Genomic DNA, 17,241 nt, shown 5'->3' with positions numbered 1-17,241 from the left:
TCCCTAAAAATAACAGTTGTCCCACTGCACTATACAGTTTCGTGTTCATATTAAATTTGGGTGGTGGATAAGAATATATTTATGCGGCATCGTGAAGATCCCTTTTAGACGATAGCAATATAAAATTGTAATCGTGTGTGTGCATATCTTGCTTTTACAAAGGTGATAAAATGAATATATTATTATTATTCCTTCATAAACCGATCTTTACTTTTTGGCTTTTCATTAAATTTACCCTCTGTGTGGACCTTTGCGTTTTTAAACTCTGTTCAAGGTTAAAGATGAGAAATTTCCAAACCCACATGACGTGCCCAGCATTAATATTAGTATGTGATACTTATATTTATATTTTATACCAATCCCTCTCAGACGAATCGTATGGTAGTTGATTAGTTGTTAGTCATTCGCTAAATCACTCAGGGGCTCGCCGAGCAGGGGTGTTGGGGGTGAAAAGCACTCGGGAAGCAGAATTTAGGGGGGCGGAAAGTACCCGGAATACTCATTGATAATACTTAATATGCGCCGTTGTCATAATATGTAGGTATATAATAACTAATAACAGTCATATTTAAGAATTTAGGTTCTCCGATCTACTTATGACTAATGAGAATGCATGACTGTATTGACAGTTTGTATCCAAATATATTAAAAAGCATTCTTTCAAAGCCTCACTATAATAGGTCTAGGTTTTTTTTACAATATTCAAAATTTAATATATGACAAAGGTGTCAGGAAATTGATTCATAAAGCAGTCAAATTTGAAAGAGCGTTTTCTAATTAATTTATTTAACGGATAGTAAAAAAATTGCCCTTTAGTTCATCTTTATAAATATTTTAATGAGAATATTTTTTTTCTATATTTCTTTTATATTTTTATATTGCGGGGGCAGAAATTTTGGGTTGGCAATGTTGACATCTACCCTTGCCGCGGTTCTGAAACCACTATTCAGAGGCACGACAAGGGAGTGATTGGACGAAAGGGCATTAGACATTATTTTAAAGCCTGAATTGTGTGTAATTTAAAAAGTACACTATTGAGGACAATTTGTCGGTATCCGGTATGTTATAAAAGAATAGATTTAAAAAAATACATTTTAATCTTAAAACGGAAATAGTGTCGTAACATGTTTTTCCCCATATTATATGCGATTACTTTACCTATTTTTATGTAGATACCTATTTATTTTTAGAGTGCGATGCAGAACCGAACTTAGGCGCGTAAGTCCTTAGGATACGCGCCTAACTTTAAGATGCCAATTTCGACGACCTAAGTTCAGTGAGAAAAACAAATATAATTCTTACTAGAATAAGGATGAACCGTGTCCGGAAATTTGTACGTATGCAGTTCGCCGTATCACACTTCACCGTGAAATGTTGTTTCGGAAATATAATATGGTCGTATATTAAAGACCGTCCAACTTCTTTGGGTCGTATAGTATAGTACTGAGAAAAAAATCATGTCTAAATAAAACACGATTTTTGTCGGTTTACAGGAAGCCATCGGCAAACCAGTTTTGAAAATAGCCGATATACCGGATTATAATTATGTTAGGTTAGGTTTTCATTCTTGAAAATTGAATCAATGTTTATATTGAATCTAATAGAATTGGAGATCCTATAGTATACAGTCATCTCTTTCCGATAGAAAGCTCACGGCGAACTGTGCTACGGACAAATATTTTACGTACAATTTACATAGGTATATATAACCAGGATGAACATGTAACGAGTTTTTTTTTTGTTAGAACTTCTGCTTAACGTCGACAACTTTGCATTATGGTCTTACTATTTACTACCGAAAGAATAAACCGATGATATCAATACAATTTTAGTAGATATTATGATTACATCTAGATACCTACCTCTAATGTCTGGTGAAGTGGCTACGAATAAGACTAATATTAGTATGATAGTGTTTGTGAAAACAATTATTAGGCTATTCCTACACACCTACACGGAGAAAACACTTTCGCTTTTCCGTGGATATGTTTTTCCGATATTATGACTAATCCCTCAAAATACAGACTGCCCACCATATAAGTAAGTACATTGCAGACTCTCCTGGTTAATGGGGTTTCCCGCAAAACACAGAAACTTAGGAAATACATCGCGAAACCACACCCCGCTTGATAAATCGCTATCTGCAAACTCCACTCGACTTCATTAATTTTTTTTTTATCAAACCACTGGAATGAAATGAATGACACGCTCGCCAAATAATGTTCTGCCATTTCTATTAAGTTTATCCGATAAACAATATTATTTCCCAACTTCAGTTAGTTTAATTACTTGGCTGACTAATTGAATGTGTAGTTTTAACCTATTTCAGTTTAGTTTTGTAGCGAATCAAACGGCTATTGAGTATATAAATGTACCTATACCTTTATACAAACAATGTTATGTACGTAATATAATAGTACACCTACCTATAAGTTAGTAGTGACGTACCTAAGCAAAATGCCGCCATTGGCAGACTTAGAACACCTACCGTCCCCATAGGTACATTTTTAGTTTCAAATTGTCTGAAAATTCATCAAGTACCTACTTACCTTTTTTATTATTTATTTTTGGCTATTTTAAACATAAAAATATGTACACCAATTTTTAAATTGATATACACACCATCTACTGAGAATGAGAGCATTTCTATTAAAGCTGTTCTCAGATAGTGGTGGTTTTAGGTACATGGACGTCTGTGATTCTGACTGGTTTGACTTTGATTTTTTTTAAGTTAAGGCGAAGTCTTCACTGAGCCTTTTTTAAAGAGGCACCTATCGGAAAAATACGAAGCTTGCAATTTGAGACATTTTTTTGATAATTTACAATTTCAACTGTATTAATGAATAAATATGTATCTGGAAACATTAATAAGAAAAATATTTTTTATTTTAAGTCAAAGATAAACTTACAGTTGTAAAAAATGTGAATTTGTTAAATCGGACCGCACCCTATTATTGCATATATTTTATGGTCATATTTATTATTAAAATTTAGTTTATTAAGTTTTCTAAGCATCACCTAAGCGATTTTTGACTAATTCATAGTTTTAATATTTTTTATATCTATTTTAAAAAACATCGATTTTTATAAAAAATATAAATGTGTAGATATAACTTAAAATCCTTTTTATTTAGTAGTTTTAAATAAAGCGACTGCATTGTTTGCTTAAGGCTCTTCAGCTGAGGCACGGTCTAAAACGATCGTGACTACGCATCGCACAGATTGTGCAAACGACGAGTGACGAACAAAACATAATTTGTCATAAAATTTCAACATGCGTCCATTTAATGTTTATTGTTATTTAAGTAATAATAATAATATATTCATTGACATGTTTTGTTTTTCGAGTAAATTTTTTAATCATCTCATTTTCAAATATTTTTTCTATGGATTTAAGGGTTATATTTGTAATTCAGAATTCTGATATTCATGGAAGCTATGATTAAGAAATTTATTTGTAAAATAAATATTGGAGGATTTAGTATCAAAACATACATGAATACAAAACAGATTAGTTATCAATTCTATAGAAATTTATTATGATTTATATGCCCTTTGATAATGTGTAATATGGTTATTTTGAATTCAATATCTTTAGTGATTAAAAATGAATTCATAAAAGATGTTTATTTTATCAGATTAAGTAAATGGATTGTTATGATAAGCAAGTTAACTTGATAATGATCATTATGATAAGTATATCTACATATGAACTCAATAATTGTTTTATTTTTATCCTTCTTTGAATTGCAATAATGTTGGACAGGTACAGGAAATTGGAAATAGTTATGCAAGCAGGATTTAAAACATATATTTGATTGGTTTACCTCTTTATCTGCTTCATGAAAGCACTGACGGTGGATTACTAGACGTGATCTTAATATGCATTATAAAAAAAATTGGAAATTGTCCAGCGACTTGGGTTTCTAAAAAAGTTGCCCTCCAATTGGAAAATTATTATTCGTAACAAATCACCGCTCAGCGAAATATTTTTCGATGAAAATTCCATTTATTTTCAATGGTCTTCTGTCATCTGTGTAGAATTTTGACTACATTGTAGTTGTACAAGTGTTCTCATACAATTTACCAGACATCGATGTGACATATTGATTTTGACTCCGGAGAGTTATTTTCTCTTGCTAATTTACATTCAGTTGACATACCCACTCAATTATAAATGTAAAACTGTTTATGAATATTAATTTATTTTACCCATTGTTTATATTGTATTCTTACCCTTTTATTTTATTACTGTTTTGATACAATAAATTGTATTATTTTTTTTACTAATTAAAAATTTTCTGGTGTTGCAGGTTGCCATGACGACGGGAATAGACAAAGACGAAGTGAGAGCAGCATACGATGATGTCAGATCAGATAACTCACTCACAGATTGGTAATAATATTTCTTTTCTCTTTTAAAATTAAGTCAGCATATTTAAGTGCCTTTATGGAGTGTATTTATCTCACGAAGAATCACCCATAGTAGTCCCAAAATGTAAACGAGAAACTAGTCTGTCTACGCGGTCGCTGGGGGAGGGAATGTGCCTTCGTTGGATGAAGACACCATACGCCACGTCTACTATTTAGATGTATTAAAAACTTTTGACACACAAACCATTCTACCTGATGCCAATTAAAAAATGTGCTGGCTAAGAGTGACATAGTGGAAATCGTTCATTTACCCACATCATCTAGTTAGTAGGTGTATACTGATTTAAATTCTACCAAGTCTTGGAAACCCGCCTTGCAAAAACCATGGAGAATTGTTTGTAATTTAAGGTGATGGAGCCAGAGCATATTGCTGCTATAGTTTGCAATACCAGGACTCAATTTCTTGATCCCGTAAAAATATTATCAGATATCTCCCCTAACTTGTACGGTATTACAGTATCAATAGAAACATGTGTAATTATAAAAAAATTGTTATTCACAGCGTTTTCATCTCGGTGTATTATTGGCAAATATAATATCTCAGTACAGTTAGTGTGAAGTTTGATTGAAATGAACCTGCAATGCAACATTACTTGCAGCTAATTTAATCTTCAACCTTACTTAATATCGGTAACACTCACATTATATTTATTTATCTCCATAAAATATGGATTTTCCTCAACATCCTTGTCGCAATAATTTGACATGGATTGGATGTTAGTTATTCTATTCATAGGGAATAAAACCACAAGCTTCCCATGCCTTGGATTGATAATAATATATTGATTTGAAAAAAAAAATCAACTACCCGTGACAAAATAACTTGACTGCATTCTGTGTTTTTTTTATGATCCACAGGGCAGTATTCAAATATGAAGGAGCACAAATAATTTGCTCCGGCACCGGTTCAGATTTCAACGAGTTCAGGGAGCAGTTCTCTGAAGATGAGAGGGCTTTCGGATATATCAGGTAATTTAAAATTTATGAATACATATCGCCAATTGCTATTGACGCAATGGATAGTTTCTGTTATCATTGAAAATAAATTACTATAACCCTACAAATTACTCATATAGGTAATCGCCTTTTAGCATTAGTGATATATTACTTACTACTCACATAAATTACCACGAGTCCTCTTGTATAGATCATTAAAACCTGAAAATGTCTTTGAGGATAGCGATGGATAACTAATCCGATAATAATATATATTTTACAACCGCCTATTTGTGAATTGAACGACTTCTTAATGCACATCCAATGAGGACCTTTATTAAAATTAGTTGTCATCATTGTCACACTTCTGATTTCTTGGTTTAATAATGGCCTTAGGCCAGACTAAGATAGATCTGTTCGGTGAACAAATGAACATTGTATAGAAACTGTTTGAAAAATATATATCATTGTTTTTGAACATTTCCAAATATTTAATATGTATGATACAGATGACCATGTATTTTTGTATTCCAACATGGATGGAAAACATTGTTCTTGGACTAAGAATCTGAAGTGCATGAAATAAAGCTTTTTATTTATGTCAACTATATAATCGTATGCAGACGCTTAGAGTATCCTCCACATAAACTTGCCATTGTACACAGTGATAAGGATTTGTGTGTATACGCAACCGTATAATTGCATTAGTAAAAGCCAGGCACTCGATTGGTTTACTCACGTACGCCGTATAATTGTATTAGTAAATTCCAAGCACTCAATTGGTTTACTCACGTTTTAATTCAAAAAAATCATTCCAAACAAGGCAAGGTTACGTGATGACTACCCTACAAACACAGCTTTTTGCGAGTTGAACGGTGCATCTGGTATCTTCTATCTCTCATCTCTCTCTCTATTATCTGGTTAAACTAGAGGTTCTTAACCAATCGATCGCAACCCAAATAAAAATCAGAAAAGTTTGGAATTGGATATTTATATAAAAATAACTGTTAATCAAAATGCATCTGTATTTACTGCAGAATGCATCACTTTGAACGATGTGCTTGATATAGCCCTACAATGTCTACTTTTTCCAATTCAATTTATATATTGCAGATTTTAAAAAGCTTTAATACATTTATACAAATAACTTCAAACAATTACATTCTACTGGACTCACGTATTAGAATCCAGGGAAACGAGGAAGAGAGAAAAAAGCAACTATTGAGAAGAGCATAGATAAACTCCCCATACAGACTTTTTTGAATTATTTAAGAAAACAGCTAAAACTAAGACAGAAAACATGTTAAAAGTTATAACAAAAGGCAAAAAGTATTTTCAATCTTATTACAGTAATAAAACCAAACCCTGGTACGCCAATAAAATGCTTAATAGGGAAACAATTGTAACAATTAATAGCTGCAGAGTTGGTCATGTTCTTGGAGAGGAACTCAAATTAATTATTTACCAGATGTTTAGAAAGAGAAAACTGTTCACTGGTGCAATGGAAGTCATTCTAAATAATGCTGTAAATATTTATTTAAAGCTGCCATTCGTTTAATGTATTATTATGTATGTATACCAAACTTCCGGTGTGTTAACTACAAACATATTTACTATAAATTCAACATAAAATGTAGGTGGGTACACACTTCTTGCTTTTTGTGTTATCACACCTTGTTGACTCTTTAGCTGGTATAAGAGGTTCCGGTTAATTTATGGCACCGCATTGAAAATAAGGTTTGACATTTTGGGCAAATAACAAGAGACAAGCTGATACGGTAGACTGTCTGCAATAGCGACCTAAGACAATATACAAATTAGCCCACTTGCGTATTTGGTATACTTACTGACTTTACCCTGTCACGACCGAGCAAGCACATGGTTGCGCCACTTTCTTCGGTTCACTACTATGATTTGAGCCTCCTGCCATGTGAAACCTGCAGTGTGTAGATTTTGTAGCACAGCTGCAAGGTATGGTCGGCCACGGCGAGGGGGAACCCTTGAGGTTATGCCACTAGGGCACGGAGTGTCAAACCCTCTGGCGGGGTCCGGAGCATCCGAAGCGTCTCTTTATGACTACTTCAATCACTGAGGCCTGCCGTGTCCGTTCACGAACAGTGTTTGTAACACAATCGTACCAATGTGCCCCTATGATTCAGCGGAGACATTAATTCTCAGTCATATTTGTTATCAAATTATGAATATGTAACATAAGTCCACCACCAACAAAAAAAAAAAAAAATTTGTACCACTGCCATAAAAAATACCTACGGACGACAGGAGAGAGCATAATTAGTTCTTTTAATAATAATTAATCTTCTATTTTCATATGAATATTATCTTTGTTATTTTGGACAAGAATGACATACGTTTGGTGACAAATAATATTTACAAACTGGTTTATCTTTAAATTACACTACCCCGCTTCTTTCTTTAAGTGTTCTTATGGCGGCTATAGTCAGTCCCATTCTCGTCCAAAAATTTATCTTTTACACGAGTAACTCTCTGTTAGTTACAAATACTGGACGTTGTAACTCATTTAGTGATAACGGCTTTGTTATCTTTTCATAAAACATGCTATCTAATTTACCACATTTTTTGGCTCCTCAAAACTGATTGTTGTTGATTTTTTTTTTTTTTTATATATATAACCCCCAGTGAATTATTGTACATCCGTTATGATGGACAGATATTAGACGAGACTTGCCATACAATCTGGCTACAACATAATTTTATTATATTACACACTATTATATAAATATTAAAATTATTCAATTCGAGACGTCTTTATACGAACCAGATTCCGTCAGTATGTCTTGTTAACTATTCTCGCTACACCGGACTTAAGCTTTATATTATCATGGCGAAGATTCGATGCTATAAATTATAATTTCGATTCTAGTAGACGGGTAGCAAGAAAGAGCAGGAGGAGGGCCAAGCAAGACAGCCCGGTACAATAGGAGCGATGTAAACTGTCAGTGATAGCGACCATAGATAATATACAAACTAACCTCAAGTACTTCTAGCGCATGGGGAGAAGTAGGCTATGGAGATTCGACATAAATAGTGCACACTAAACTTTGTCAGTCCTACATATTATTTGTTTTCTCTGAACTAAAAATTTAAATTGCAGACGGTATTGGTTAGTTTCTAAAATTCAATTAAACCCTCAGTTCAATTAATCAGGAATCTGTATTTCTCACAATGCTATGGCGGAGTTCACATCTCAGAAAAGTGACAAAATGAGTCTTATATCATAAAAAAGAATGCAAATCGACAATGACACTCATTAATATTGATGGGATATCATTACTTTTTTGGATAATGTGAGTTATGACTCCGGACTACTCAGTACTTATATGTAGTTTTACAAATTATTTGAATCAAAAACTAAGCGAGCACCACAAGTATAATTCTGTCCACCCACTACGTTTGACTGTCATGCTTAACCCTGCCACGCTTCTTGGGGCATAGAGGGGTTCGCAACATTAAGATTATGTTGGCACGCGGCCTAAAATGAATATAGTTGTTAAATTAAAGACATTGTGTAATTATTGACAGTGTACAATGTAGTTTCGCTTTCATTTGCATTGATTGAAATATTTTATTAGTTATCTATTTTGGCAATAATTTGTGAACAATTAGGTGTATTCATAGAGAGAGACTACACACTATTTACTAGTGTACGATGAAGGTTAACAGCAGCATAGAGTAGGTAGTATTTTTTTTTTTTAAATTACAAAACATTTCAATTGTAATTATTGGTATAATAGATTTAATTACCTACCTATTATTGCATGTTCCGATAATTAACTTTCAACTAATTACTGACAGTTTGTTAATTTGGATGTTGTGTTTATTACATAAAGCCAAAACTACTGAATTAAAAATATAGGTTAATTGATTCATGGTACTCTTAACTAGAAAATAATATGGTGTTTCTAATAATACAAATAGAGAATTGCGCATGTGTTTTTTTGAGGCTTATGGAGCTAGTTATTGCGGTGATACAGTCATGGTGTTATGCATTCATTTTTATGGTAAAAGTGTCTTGAGTTAATACTTTGTAAATCTTACGTCATATATAAAGATATTGGAGAAATATAGAGATGGAACCAAAACAATGAGGCAAGAAAAGTATTTCTGATACTGCACTAATTTTCATACAAAAACTATACACAACTGGAATATGTTTCATTGGTTTTCATAGGGAAACCACCTTCATCCGAAAGATTCAAAATCTTTGGTCGTATATCTATGTTTCATAGCAATATATATTAAGATAAACAGAGATGTAACCATCGCACTCAGTACTGTTTAATAGTTTCATAACTATACCCGATAATTCCCTTTCTATAATTTAGTTATTCTATGATTGCTATCAATAAATAACAATGGCGAATTCTCAATACTAAATGATATTGATACAATGTTAAGGTGACGCATCAGTGAAACGCCAAATAATTTTCAACTGTACGCGCGACGAAATTTTGTACTCGCTTCGCATTCATTGAGAGAACGGCGAGTCAGACATACGTCACTTTGCTGCGTGATGGCGACGGGCCAACTAATTCTAAAATCGTGTAAAGATGACTAAAAACGTTACCCATTTACTTTAAAAAGAAAACATGTCAATGAATATATTATTATTGTTACTAATAGAATAATAAACAGAACATAAAATGGACGTATGTTGGATTTATATGAGAAATAATATTTCGTTTGACAGGCGTCTTTTGCACCCGCGACCCGCAATCCGCACATCGCCTAGCAACAATCTTTTTAGACCGTGCCTCAACTAATGCATGGCCTTAATTGATCTATTATTTCATTTGTAAGTAATGAATTATTACAACCTGAAAAACAGTGACATCTTTAAATGCTAAGGAATAACATGCATTTTTTTGCCTTGCCGGTAAAACTCCCGCAACCCACAGCTTTATATATAGCCACCATAGGTGCCATCTACTATAAGTATATTATAACACATTGATCACTGTGTGAGTATTGTTATTCTTTCGTGTGTTGTAATCGTTTACCTCCGTCCAATAGGCAGTCTTTGTCACTGATAAATAAACTCGGTCGTAGTGTCTTTCCACTTATTGAGTGACTCCAGTGAACAACCGACACATTACCATTTCTCAGTGTAACGTTTGCGTTGGTATTAATGTTGCTGTGTGCTTTCAGATTACAAATGGGCGATGAGATGTCCAAGAGGCGGAAGTTCTTGTTCGTGACGTGGGTGGGGCCTGGAGTATCCGTCATCAAGAGAGCAAAGATGTCAACTGACAAAGCCATGGTCAAAGACATCATCTCCGTAAGTAATCATTACTATCTATTATCGAATGGCTAATCAAATCAAATTAACTCACAGTTCTAAATTACTAGTACATATATTGTGTCCAAAAAATGTTTCAGCACATGCAGCGCTGTGACGTAGAAGACTTGATATAAAAGTTGCGCTGTACACAAGATTGTCAGCTTCCCAATCTTTTTCTGGCCACATATTGAAAAATTAGTTAAACATACAAAATTATAGGTAAATCATTATACAGTGGCATCATAGGCGATACACGGGTGTAATAGAATTGTTTGCTGCAATGCCTGTTTCAAGCATACAATACCACTACAACTGCAAACTGCTTTTTTCGTATCCATGGTGTTACTGTATGATGATTTACCTATATCCATAATGCATAAATGAGAAAACGGATGAGACGGATCACCTAATTCAATAAATTTCACATGGAAACGAGGAATTCACAATATAAAATTGTCTAAAATCAATCTTTTTTTGGCTCTTCTGTAAAGTAGTAATATTAAACTTATCTGTAACCCTTTTCCTTTCGCACACAAGACCACTTTTCGTCAAAACGTCTCATACTCCGTTTAGGCTTGGTACCCTCGTTACTATGTCTAAATATTTACTATAATTACTATGCATGACATTGTAAATTTTCAAAGTCAATGTGTAACACTAATTTTGTGAATAAACTTAGAAACAAATCACGAACAAGGCATGTCCACTATGGCTAAAAGCAATAATCGTATGAAAAAACGATCTTATGAAAAGTCATTTTTTGATTATTTTTTCTATTATCAAAAATACCTCCCCATTCCTGGTTAACTGAGGTTTCATTGTATAATATTATAATATATAGGACATGTAGGTACTAATAAGACAGAATTAAATTTAATCGTGTATTTGGGAGAGTAATAAATAATAAAAACATATTTATATTAAAATAAATATATGTATATTAAATGAAATTAAACTACAATACTCTCTCAGTAATCCGCCACCCCAAAAACCAGACAAGTGTCCAATCAGTGAAAGCGGCGGATTATAGTGCATACATACAAAATATGGTAAACATTAAAACAGGTATTTCGTAAAAATAGTTTTTTTGAGAAATTTGTACTAGCAAATTACGGTTTTATTTATAATCAAAATCAAGTATTTATTATTAAAGTATACATATTTATAAACTAAGTTTATTAACTAAATATTAAACTGTAAATCACTTGACACAACCAGTTGTTCAGTGAGGCAGATATTCTTGAATGGCTTAGGATTCCTGGCTTTTCCTACGACCAAAAGCTTAATTTTCTGTGTCCCAGGTGCATTGGAGCACGGGATAATTGTCATGTGGTCTTTGGGCACTTTTCTCCCTGGTACATTACTTTCTTCGCGATGAACATACGTTTTAAGAAGGAGAAGTTTCCAAAATAAACCCGTCTCATCTGCGTTGTATACTTGTATGCGACAGACTACTAAATTTGACAATCGAATACCGGCAAATTATAGAGCTTGATTTTTGCTTTCAACTAGTAAAAATAACGGCGGATTATAGTAGTTGTCGGATAATCGAGCGGCGGATTACTGAGAGTGTACTGTATAATACTATAATACATCAAATTGGCCGACTATAATAGTACATAATAAATATTAGCCCACCTTGCATTCAGTGTATTGAATCATGATATTAAAATTATTAAGTACTGGATAGCTACATTTGATAATTTTCTAAAATTATTGTTATGAGAGTATTTCTGCGGTGTCTGTTAAAATACATAAGTCGAAAGTATTAGCCGGGGTTGCACATCTAAACTCGTCTTGACTGCAACACATCGAATAAGTCGATTTATGTAGTTTGTAATTAAAGTACTTTTTATTCAATATATCAATATTATGCATACATATTATGTAGTTGTATTATATTATAATATAATCTTATTTTTTACTGAAAGCGTGGAATTCATTTCGATGAAACCTTTTTTAAACTATTGAACAGCTGGTGAACAAAATATTTCTATAATAAACAGAAAATTATAATAGCAACTAAAAATTAACATAATACATTATATAAAATCATAGAGATACTTTCTGAGATTAAAACCGACCATCCGAGAGATAGCGAGGACAAAGTCGTGTCCGGCAGTGCACCTGTATTTTGAACCGTCGTGAGAGGCGGCGAGAAGTTGCAAGGCGACAAGGCTGGACACTTGGCACAGCAGGTTTGCCGTGAGGCCGACTCGCTCCTCTAGTATCGCGTAGAATATCGCCAGCAGCCGGTCCAACGTGAAGAACTTTGGCCCGAGTTGAGCGTTCATTCTGAAAACAAAATATTTTACGTTAAGTCAAATTGTCACCCCGTTTTTTTTCTTGGCGTAAGGAAAACAGATTTTTTGATTTGCCATTTTAGTTATCAGAAAAAGTGTAGCATTGGCCTTTCTGCAATAGGCATTGCTATATTTTGATCCATCGGCGACGCCTTCGTTTACCAGGTATATACTCTGCTGTATATATTTGATAAATTAGAACTGATGCTGAGGTGACAAAATGGGAAATGCTGTCAGACATTGCTGAAAAATATTGTATTAGGTACAACCCATGCTTTAATAGCTGCAGAGTATCCACCTCCGAAGGCGTTGGTAGCGGTTTGAATCCCACATCTGACAAAATTTGCATTTATTTTTTCGATGGATGTTTGACCAATAGATATAATTAGCATGCTATTTAAATGCGGTAATTAATTAGTAATTATCTAGTCAGCAGTCAATGTGAGACAAATGTGACAAATAGCCAGGCATTGCTTTCTGAAACTTGTACAAATAGAATGTAAATTGCCATGTTCATTCCTAAGCGAATCATGTGTTTCAGATTGGAGGTTATATGAACAGACTTTTTTACGAGGATATTTTGTTAGCCAATGCCCCAACCCATTGCACTGCATCAAACACACATTGAAAAAACAACATGCGTTTTTGCCAACAGCTGAGTTGAACTATGTCTTCAGACTGCCATTTGATAGACTAGACCACCGTGGATGGGAAATAAATTTTATATAATTTTATGACTTTCACTCTAGCTTCGTTGATTAGGAGAGTTTTTTTTTCATTGGGTCTACAATCCGATATCAATCCAGATTTTATTTGCGAGAAGTGGATTTTAGCCACTTGCACAACCTATTAGGTCCATACTCTTAGTCCAAACGCACATTGAAAACTTTACATGAATTTACCAGACCCTTGATTCGAATCCGCAAGCAACTGATTATTATTATTAAATACTTACTTATCACTGAGTTTCGCCTTGGCGTTGACCTGCTGGAGCCTCTTCCTCTGCTTTCCGTGATACTTCATGAACAACCGTTTGTCTTCTTTCACAGGATTGTAACTTGCCAAATACGCAGCTATCAGTAAAAACTTTGCATAGAACGGCAACTCAAAGCTTTGCACCAATGTCTTAGTGTTGGTCAACTCATCGGTGATCTTTTCATTCTTCAAAATGGCAACATCGTTTGTGGTAATCCCTAAACGTTCCATTCGCAAGTGGATATCTCTGCTCGATGGGTCTTCCTTAGTTTGCTCTTGATTCCCACTCAGTCGAAGATAGAGCGCTTCTAATCCGACTTTCAAAGCCGGTGCAATGTTTCTCCATAACTTGGTGACGTCATCGGCTGGAATGCTGCCATCTAATATCGGTTTGCAGTATTTTAGATAGTGTATCCGTGCCATGTGTCGCAATTCGACTAAGTCACGACATGGCCTATAAAATACGCTGAGGAATGCATTAAGATAATTTGGAAACAGATCTGGTCTACGTAATTCTTCGCAAAACTTTGAATCGGCATTCGTTTGACTTAAAACGTAATTCGTACACGATGATTGACTTAAGAATATTATTCGATAAAGTTCTTCTTTGGAATATTGCGGAAAAAACAGCTTAATAGGCTCTCGAAGTCCTGTTTTTAAATGATATTTTTCGAACACTATATTTGACAGTAGAATAGTACAAATATTCAAATTGCAGAACTCTTTCAGGCGTAAAAATGCCGGTAAAATATTTTGATCTAAGTCTCTCAATCTCTCAGCTTTATCTATTACAATAATGACTGGCTCGTAATCCTGGTTTGGAAGAATGTTATTCAAATTCGTTATGAAGTCCTTCATGTTGTCGCATTTGAATTTGGAAGCGTATCCCATTTCCCGTCCGTAATTATGGCCGCTCAGCATGTTCAGGATTGTCTCGTAAAGTATCCTGGGAGAGTAGCATTCCACTGCGTTCATGAACGCAAAAGTGTAGTCGAGATATTTCAGAGTAGCCGTTACGCACGCACTTTTACCAGTTGATGTGTTTCCGTAAACGTAAATGCAAGGAGGGACCGGTTCATCTGATTCACCGATGTAACTAAAAAACTGAGATAGCTGGCTATCCCTGCCTGGGAGGATTTTACGCGTTTCTTGAATGAATTCATCCATTTTGTATCACTAGTTTTTCAATCATTAACAATTCAATCTTAAGCGTTCGTAACTCGTAACTTTGTTTATGAATGAAAATAACGCACTAATATTATATCAATACATCGTATGTACAAGTTTTAATACATTATACTACTATTTTATCAATAATTTCTGGTAAATAAACTTCACAAACATAATACGTAACCTCGCTGTCACAGCAAAAGTCAAAACGATAAATGTCAAACCTGTTTGCGCGGGAATCGAGGTGGCGGTGCTGCCACTCAATAAAATAAAGTTACTTGCCACATTGCAAAAATTGTATTGCCAGATAGTAAATAACCTTTTCCTTATGGCCGTATTAATCAGTAGGCTCATTGTACCTAATTAATTTATAATTTTTATATTCATATTATTATTATTATAATAATAATAAAATGTTTATACAATATTAATTTATAATTTTTATATTCATATTATTATCATTATAATAATAAAATGTTTATACAATATTAATTATCTGACTAAATCACATAATTATTTTATTTAGTTACTTACAGATTTTTTTACTATTTTGTAAAATTATGTTCTTTTAAATCTGTGAAAACTATATTTTAATATTTCATACATTTTTTTTTCCAGAATTTCGCAGTCGAGTTGCAACTAGAGAGCATCACCGAATTCGAAATCGAGCAGTTCCGAGACGCCCTCAATAGAGCAGGGGGCGCCAACTACGGCACAGGAGTTCGGGACTTATGAGGCACTCGCCGCAACTCCACCTACCCCAACACTCATCATCATAATCATAATATTATATCTATAATGTAAACCAATGGTCAGGATCAAAATCAAATGGAAACTTTGTATATATTTTATTATTGAAAATCTGGCGTATCTTCAGATCATGGAAAAGTCTTGAATATATTTGAGATTTAATTATTGTATAGCGCACATAGATTTTTAATAATTTTGTTTTTTTTTTAAGATAATCTTTTTGCATTTATTTGATGCTTTCCTCAATAATTATTTGTTTTGCAATCAATTTCGCCAGCATTAAAAGTTATTCGCTATCTATCCGTTTGAATGAATCGAGAGTATAATAATTATTTGTAGAATAATATTATTTCAATACAGAAGAAGTTAAGAAGCTAAGTCGACTGAACGGAATGTTAATTAAATTTATTAAACAACAAAACAAAAAAGAATGAAAAACAATGTATACTGTAAATTAATAATACATAATTGATGGAATTATTATATGGATTTGATTACATTTTTTAGATTCATATACTTAGTGAATAAAATTTCTAAATTTAGTGTCGTTTGTTGAGTAATAATGTACTCCGTAATATCTGAAATTTAATGTTATGTTCTTAAAATGAAATTAATCTTTACGAAAATTATAAAGCTTATAAGTCAAAGTGATAACTTGTTTGTTTCCTATCAAAATAATGAAGTCCACCAAACATCCTATATCAGCAAAGTGATGAACTATTACTGGCCTTAAGTATAACTGCCACAATTTTATGTTAGAATGGTCTTTGCCAGTAATGTGTGACGAAATTTAAATCTGGAATAGTTCTGTAATTTTTAAGATTCTGCTTTGTAGTTGAAAGTTCTTTATGATTGTTAATTTTGTAGAATAGAAGTTAACGATAATAAATACATTCAATGTGTTATTAGAAGTTAAATTTAATGTGAAATATAAATTATTATTATTATGTCGCCGTTAAAGAACGAATAACGAATCGCTGGTTCATTCTATGTGTCCGTAATCTAGTATTGCATTGTCAGAATAAATAAATAAATGTGTGAGTAAATTTTGTACTAGGCATGTAATTATACAATATCTCTGTTTAATAAAGTGCAATAATTTTTTTCATATTGTTTCTAAATACATACAAATACTGAATGAATTGTATCTTTTATTTAATTATGCAAATGGCGAATTTATTGTATTAATAATTAATTGAATACAAAGGAAAACATCCTTATGGGCACGGTAGCCAAACTGTGTAAAATGCAATATAGACATGTAAAAAGATAAAAGGTGACAATCCCCACTTGAATTATCTGGGTTAATAAGTAGGTATGTAGTGATATGGTCAAGGACGGGGTGGGGCTTGA

The 17,241-nt window shown here is 33.3% G+C and overlaps 2 protein-coding genes across 3 annotated transcripts in view; one reads left to right on the top strand and one right to left on the bottom strand.

The window, feature by feature from the left end:
• The window catches only part of LOC147077782 (coactosin-like protein), a 107,143-nt gene extending 90,113 nt beyond the window's left edge, over positions 1 to 17,030 (top strand). For both annotated transcript variants that reach the window (XM_085960817.1, XM_085960818.1), the window contains exons 2-5: positions 4,314 to 4,396; positions 5,293 to 5,403; positions 10,558 to 10,687; positions 15,757 to 17,030. In XM_085960817.1, the coding sequence (XP_085816943.1) occupies positions 4,314 to 4,396; positions 5,293 to 5,403; positions 10,558 to 10,687; positions 15,757 to 15,873 (441 nt within the window). In that variant the 3' untranslated portion in view covers positions 15,874 to 17,030. The remainder of the gene's footprint in view (positions 1 to 4,313; positions 4,397 to 5,292; positions 5,404 to 10,557; positions 10,688 to 15,756) is intronic.
• Orc5 (origin recognition complex subunit 5) lies at positions 12,605 to 15,260 on the bottom strand. The gene is made up of 2 exons (XM_085960816.1): positions 13,949 to 15,260; positions 12,605 to 12,985 (listed from the first exon to the last, which is right to left on the bottom strand). The coding sequence occupies exons 1-2, from the start codon at positions 15,133 to 15,135 to the stop codon at positions 12,733 to 12,735; spliced, it is 1,440 nt and encodes a 479-aa protein (XP_085816942.1). The 5' UTR covers positions 15,136 to 15,260; the 3' UTR covers positions 12,605 to 12,732.
• Positions 17,031 to 17,241: the final 211 nt, after the last annotated feature.

The sequence above is a fragment of the Rhyacophila brunnea genome, unplaced genomic scaffold (assembly GCF_057557595.1).
Source record: "Rhyacophila brunnea isolate RB1 unplaced genomic scaffold, BYU_Rbru_1.0 scaffold_12, whole genome shotgun sequence".
NCBI classification, from domain to species: domain Eukaryota; kingdom Metazoa; phylum Arthropoda; class Insecta; order Trichoptera; family Rhyacophilidae; genus Rhyacophila; species Rhyacophila brunnea.
The sequence above is the reverse complement of the archived record's forward strand: the minus strand, read 5'-3'. Positions and strand labels throughout refer to the sequence as shown.

What these genes read in the sequence shown, in the direction of transcription:
- Orc5 (XM_085960816.1), bottom strand. Translation starts at nt 15,135, where the DNA reads ATGGATGAATTCATTCAAGAAACGCGTAAAATCCTCCCAGGCAGGGAT. An exon ending in AAGGCGAAACTCAGTGATAA is followed by an intron (nt 12,986 to 13,948) that starts GTAAGTATTTAA and finishes TTTTGTTTTCAG; the next exon opens with AATGAACGCTCAACTCGGGC.